The 6,325-nt window shown below is 53.4% G+C and overlaps 1 protein-coding gene across 2 annotated transcripts; it reads right to left on the bottom strand.

The window, feature by feature from the left end:
* Positions 1–189: 189 nt before the first annotated feature.
* Positions 190–2,266, bottom strand: CHRM4 (cholinergic receptor muscarinic 4). Of its 2 annotated transcripts, none has more exons than XM_009992931.2 (2): positions 2,233–2,266; positions 190–1,664 (listed from the first exon to the last, which is right to left on the bottom strand). In XM_009992931.2, exon 2 carries the CDS (start codon positions 1,660–1,662, stop codon positions 190–192), a length of 1,473 nt encoding a protein of 490 aa, XP_009991233.1. In that variant the 5' UTR covers positions 1,663–1,664; positions 2,233–2,266. The 2 variants fall into 2 exon arrangements, with proteins under 2 accessions (XP_009991233.1, XP_086469623.1); XM_086613497.1 differs by having other exon boundaries at positions 190–1,672; positions 2,241–2,266.
* Positions 2,267–6,325: the final 4,059 nt, after the last annotated feature.

The following is a 6,325-nucleotide window of genomic DNA, read 5'->3' as shown; positions in this document are numbered from 1 at the left end:
CAGGGTGACTGGAAGGAGCCACATCTCAGAGGTGCCTTAGACCTTTGTCAGTGTTGGATGAAGAGCATCATCTGCAATCACCGCACAGTCTGCACTGTTTTGAGTGGGGAGCAGAGGACCACCCTCCCAGCAAAGGAGGCAAAGGGAAGGGCTTCGGTAACATTGCTGAAATGGTCCCTGAGTGCCAGTTTATCTGGCCGTGCCAATGTTCCTGTACTGGCACATGAGAAGGTGCTTGAAGGTTTTCTTGAAAGTGGCATTGCAGAGGGCATAGCAGGCTGGGTTGATGGTGCTGTTGACATAGCAGAGCCAGTAGCCAATGGACCACACCGTTTCGGGTACGCAGGTCTCACAGAAGGTGTTAATGAGGACCATCACGTTGTAGGGAGTCCATGTGAGTATGAAGGCTAGCAGGATAGCAAATATGGTCCGGGTGACTTTCTTCTCCCGGGCTGCCATCTGGCGCTTCTTCCGTACTTGGCTCCTGGCAATGCTGGCAAACTTCCTGGCAACGTTGGCTGGACGGCTGTTGGCCAGGGAGTTGTGGTCAGAAGCTCCTGCCTTAGCTGGGACGATCTCGATGGCGGTGACACATTCAGTCCCAGTCTGCTTGGTGACAATTTTAATCTTGGACCACTTGGAAGACGGGTTCACCCGGGGGTGGGACGGGCTCTGTCCTTGCCCCGCCAGCAAGATTTCTGCTGTGGGCTTGTCTTTTGTGGTCTGAGTCATGCTGACTGTGCTGGACTCATTGGAAGTTTCCTTCTCCTCCTGATGGCCAGTGGCCTCTGTCTGTGCTGAGGGCTGGTCATCCACTTTCCCATTCCTCACCTCCTCCTTCACCTCCACGGCCCTCTTGGGAGAGTTGTTGTTGTTCTGTTTGGTCGGGGGGCCCTTGAAGAAGCTGAGGGACTTGCCTTTCCTCTCTTTCCTGCTTTCAGGCTTGTGCCTCCTCACTCTGCTCCTGCTGGCCAGGGAGATGTGGATGTACAGCACCGTCATGATGACCACGGGCAGGTAGAAAGCAGCGATGGCCGTGCCGAAGGTCACCGCTGGGTTGGAGAGGAACTGGATGTAGCATTCCCTCTCAGGGACTGTCCTCTTGCCTACAATGAACTGCCAGAACAAGATGGCAGGGGCCCAGAGAATGAAGGACAATATCCACGCAGCCGCAATCATTAGCCCTGCCATCTTGGTGGTCCTCCTGGCTGGGTATGTCAGGGGCTTGGTGACACAGAAGTACCGATCAAAGCTGATGATGAGTAAGTTCATGACGGAGGCATTACTCACCACATAGTCTAGGGCCAGCCACAGGTCGCACACCACGGCCCCCAGCGGCCAGTAGCCTTTGATGATGTAAACCGTGTAAAGGTTCATGGAGAAGACGCCGATGATGAGGTCCGCGCAGGCCAGGCTGAAGAGGAAGTAGTTGTTGACAGTCTGGAGCTGGCGGTTCACTTTGATGGACAGCATCACCAGGACGTTCCCCACCACGGTGACAAGGCTGAGCGAGCCGGTGACTGTGGCGATGAAAACCAGCTCCACTGTCTTGTAGTTGGTGGGAGGCTGGATGGCCACCTCGGAGTGGTTGCCCAGGGTGAAGTTGTCATAGGTCAGATTGGCCATCTTCGCCTGCCAGGGCTGAGCAGATAAGTTGTGCATGGGGTCTGCAAGGGGAGCGGGGACAGAAAGGGACAATATCATACCTGCCAGACCGTGCTGGCAGCGTTTGCCGCCTCCTCAGTTTCCCAGGCCAGCACTGCTCTTGGCTTGTGCTCAAAAATCTCTTGGTGTTACCGGGTTTCTCTCTGCCCCTGCAGCCTTCCCCCGGGGGAGCTCTTTGAAGGCCCTTTTTGTGTCCCATTTAGCAATGGAGGAGACACACAGGGCTGCACAGAGAGGAGCAGGGACAGGGCTGGGGACAGCCCTTTGGCCAGGGTGCGATAGTCCCTTCTCTGCAGGGCCAGTACCCACCAGCCAGCCAGAGCACAGCCCCGCCGTGCCCCGTGGTGGCATGCAGAGAGGCCGAGAGGCTGCAGGAGGAAGGGGGCCAGGGAGCCAAGTGGTGATACACAGCACTTGTTGCAAGGAGAGCACGGCACAGAGCTGGTGCCCTGCCCCAGGAATGAGAGCAGGTTTATGGTATGCATCAGGCACGACACGCTGGCCTCCTCAAAGCACCTCCCTAAGAGGGGGCTACCCCACAAAGCCCATGTCATGGTCTCCTCAGCTCATCTGTGTCTCTGGCAGCAAATGGCTCCTTCTGGAAGATGAGGAAAACAGCAAGTTATGCTATAGCTTCAGCCCCACCAAGATTCTGCGAGTCCCACAACATCTTACTGGGGGACATCAACCTTTCCATCAGAGGTGACCTTGACAAAGGGGTGACACTGCTCAGAGGCAGATGCTGAAAACCCAGACGAGGCTGAAGCCAGGTAATTTGGCTTGGCCTGGTTCACAGCCCAGCCCCGACAGCCACGGGAGAGGGAAAGGGCCGCATGAGTGTCATCAGTCAGACACGTCAGGAAATGCAGGTCCCTTCCCCCAGTCCCACCTCACACTGCAGCTGCAGCCACACCAGCTGTGGAGATATATGGGGTGGCTCCAGCCATCTCAACCTGTTATGTGGAATTAGTTACGAAAGGCAGCAAGAATTACGGACAGATGACTGCCTTCATCCAAATCAAGACGGCTGTGGTTAAGCCCCCAAGGTAAGAGGACAATGGACCTTAAAAAAAATCAAGGATCCAAAATGGATGTGTTGGGATGAATAGAAGGGTACAGGCTCTTTAGGAAGGATAGGCAGAGGAGGAGAGGAGGAGGGTTTGCCCTCTATGTCAAAGACCAGCTGGAGCGCAAGTTGCTGCACCTGGGGACGGATGAGGTCCCAACTGAGACCTTATGGGTTAGGATTAAAGGGAGAGCAGGGACAGGGGACGTAGTAGTAGGAGTCTGCTACAGACCACCTGACCAGGAGGACTGGGTGGATGAGGCCCTCTACAGACAGATAGGAGCTGCCTCACGTTCACGAGCCCTGGTCCTCATGGGGGACTTCAACCACCCCGATATCTGTTGGAAGGACAACACAGCAGGGCATAGGCAATCCAGGAGGTTCCTGGAATGCATGGATGATAACTTCCTTCTCCAAGTGGTAGAGGAACCAATGAGGAGAGGTGCTTTGCTGGACCTTGTTCTCACCAACAAAGAAGGGCTGGTGGGGAACGTGACGCTCAAGGACAGCCTTGGCTGCAGTGATCATGAAATGGTGGAATTCAAGATTCTTAGGGAAGCAAGGAGGGTGCACAACAAGCTCACTACCCTGGATTTCAGGAGAGCAGACTTTGGCCTCTTCAGGGATCTCCTCGGTAGAGTACAATAGGATGAAGCCCTGGAGGGAAGAGGAGCCCAAGAAAGCTGGTTAATATTCAAAGATCACCTCCTCCAAGATCAGGAGCGGTGCATCCCAACAAAGAGAAAGTCAAGTAGGAACACCAGGAAGCCTGCATGGATGAACAAGGAGCTCCTGGACCAACTCAGGCACAAAAAGAAGGCCTACAGAGAGTGGAAAAAAGGACAGGTAGCCTGGGAAGAATACAGAGAAATTGTCCGAGCAACCAGAGATCAGGTTAGGAAAGCTCAAGCCTTGATAGAGTTAAATCTGGCCAGGGACATCAAGGGCAACAAGAAAAGCTTCTATAGATATGTCAGTGATAAAAAGAGATCTAGGGAAAATGTAGGCCCTCTCCAGAAGGAAACAGGGGACCTGGCTACCCAGGATATGGAGAAGGCTGAGGTTCTCAATGACTTCTTTCCCTCAGTCTTCACTGGCAAGAGCTCCAGCTGCACAGCCCAAGTCACAGAAGGCAAAGGCAGGGGCTGGGAGAATGAAGAACCGCCCACTGTAGGAGAAGATCAGGTTCAAGACCATCTAAAGAATCTGAAGGTGGACAAGTCCATGGGACCTGATGAGATGCATCCGTGGGTCTTGAGGGAACTGGCAGATGAAGTTGCTAAGCCACTATCCATCATATTTGAGAAGTCGTGGCAATCTGGTGAAGTTCCCAGTGAGTGGAAAGGAGGAAACATAGCCCCCATCTTTAAAAAGGGGAAAAAAGAAGACCCAGGGAACTACAGGCCAATCAGTCTCACCTCTGTGCCTGGCAAAATCATGGAGCAGATCCTCCTGGCAACTATGCTAAGGCACATAGAAAATAAGGAGGTGATTGGTGACAGCCAACATGGCTTCACTAAGGGCAAATCCTGCCTGACTAATCTGGTGGCTTTCTATGATGAGGTTACAGCATTGATGGATAGAGGAAGAGCAACTGACATCGTCTACCCGGACTTATCCAAAGCATTTGATATTGTCCCACAGGACATCCTTGTCTCTAAACTGGAAAGACATGGTTTTGATGGATGGACCACTCGGTGGATAAGGAATTGGCTGGATGGTCGCACTCAAAGAGTTGTGGTCAACAGTTCCATGTCCAAGTGGAGGCCAGTGACGAGTGGTGTTCCTCAGGGGTCAGTATTGGGGCCAGTGCTATTTAACATCTTTGTTGGTGACATGGACAGTGGGATTGAGTGCACCCTCAGCAAGTTTGCAGATGACACCAAATTGTGTGGTGTTGTGGACACGCTGGAGGGAAGGGATGCCATCCAGAGGAACCTTGACAGGCTTGAGAGGTGGTCCTGTGAGAACCTCATGAAGTCCAACAAGACCAAGTGCAAGGTCCTGCACGTGGGTCGGGGCAATCCCAAGCACAAGTACAGGCTGGGCAGAGAATGGGTTGAGAGTAGCCCTGAGGAAAAGGACTTGGGAGTGCTGGTGGATGAGAAGCTCAACATGAGCCAACAATGTGCACTGTCAGCCCAGAAAGCCAACCATATCCTGGGCTGCATCCAAAGAAGCACGGCCAGCAGGTCGAGGGAGGTGATTCTGCCCCTCTGCTCTGCTCTTGTGAGACCCCACCTGGAATACTGCATTCAGCTCTGGAGTCCCCAGCACAAGAAGGACATGGAGCTGCTGGAGCGGGTCTAGAGGAGGGCCACGAAGATGATCTGAGGGCTGGAGCATCTCTGCTATGAAGACAGGCTGAGAGAGTTGGGGCTGTTCAGCCTGGAGAAGAGAAGGCTCCAGGGTGATCTTATTGCAGCCTTCCAGTACTTAAAGGGGGCCTACAGGAAAGCTGGAGAGGGACTTTTTACAAGGGCATATAGTGATAAGACAAGGGGCAATGGCTTTAAACTGAAAGAGGGCAGATTTAGATTAGATATAAGGAAGAAATTTTTCACTCCGAGGGTGGTGAGGCACTGGACCAGGTTGCCCAGAGAAGTTGCAGATGCCCCATCCCTGGAAGTGTTCAAGGCCAGGCTGGATGAGGCTTTGGGCAACCTGGTGTAGTGGAGGGTGTCCCTGCCCATGACAGGGGGGTTGGAACTAGATGATCTTTGAGGTCCCTTCCAACCCTAACTATTCTATGATTCTATGAAGGGAGTTTCCTGGAAGGGGAAGGAGAAGCAAAGGCGCTGGGGAAGATGGGCTGGACAGAGGAGCCTTCCATCCAACCTGTCTCTCCTACACCACCCAGGCTTCCAAAACCTGCAGGGCCATCACCCTGGGTGCCAGGTGCATCCCCACCCCACCAGCCCAGCAAGGGCAGTCCCTCCAACAGCTCCACCTGGGGCAGAGGTCCTGACGGGCTGCCCACCAGACCCATGGGCACTGCTGCCGGTAGCCCCAGCAGTCCGGCACAGCGGGTGGGCATCCGTGCAGGAGCGCTCAGCACAGCATTGTCTCCACAAGCTGCCTTGGATAAGAGTGCTGGCTCCAAATGCCTGGGACTCCTGAAGCTGATGTTGCTAAATGTATAAACACGCCATTAACGCGCTCCTCTCCAAAACAAAGTTTGGCAGACTTGGCTAGTGGTTCGTATTTTTAAAGTCTTTCAAAAGAAATGCCCTTGCCTTTTGTTTGTGGTGAGGGTGGGAGGTTTCTACCGTCAGCAAACAGCCAAGGTTTTAATACAACCACTTTTTAAAGAGATGCAGGTTGAGAGAACGGAAGCTTGGCTGCTGGCACTCTAAAGCAAAGGTACCAACGAGGCATTAAGACAGATTCTGCGTTAGCAAGGCTACAATCGCAATAGCGGCTGAGGTGGTCTTACGCATGCAGGGGAGAGAAGTGGGTGAGGGCCAGATAAATACCCCTGGACTATTGTCCTCTGAGCCTGTTACATGTGGCCCATGAAGACAAAGTGCTCTGAAAAGAAAGTAACGCCCTTCAGTGGATACTAAATGCTAAATACCTATGGGGCGAGGAAGG

Source organism: Tauraco erythrolophus, chromosome 6, assembly GCF_009769465.1.
Source record: "Tauraco erythrolophus isolate bTauEry1 chromosome 6, bTauEry1.pri, whole genome shotgun sequence".
NCBI classification, from domain to species: domain Eukaryota; kingdom Metazoa; phylum Chordata; class Aves; order Musophagiformes; family Musophagidae; genus Tauraco; species Tauraco erythrolophus.
The sequence above is the reverse complement of the archived record's forward strand: the minus strand, read 5'-3'. Positions and strand labels throughout refer to the sequence as shown.

Bases quoted from the DNA above. Each gene is read 5' to 3' on its own strand.
- CHRM4 (XM_009992931.2), bottom strand. From the start codon at position 1,662: ATGCACAACTTATCTGCTCAGCCCTGGCAGGCGAAGATGGCCAATCTG.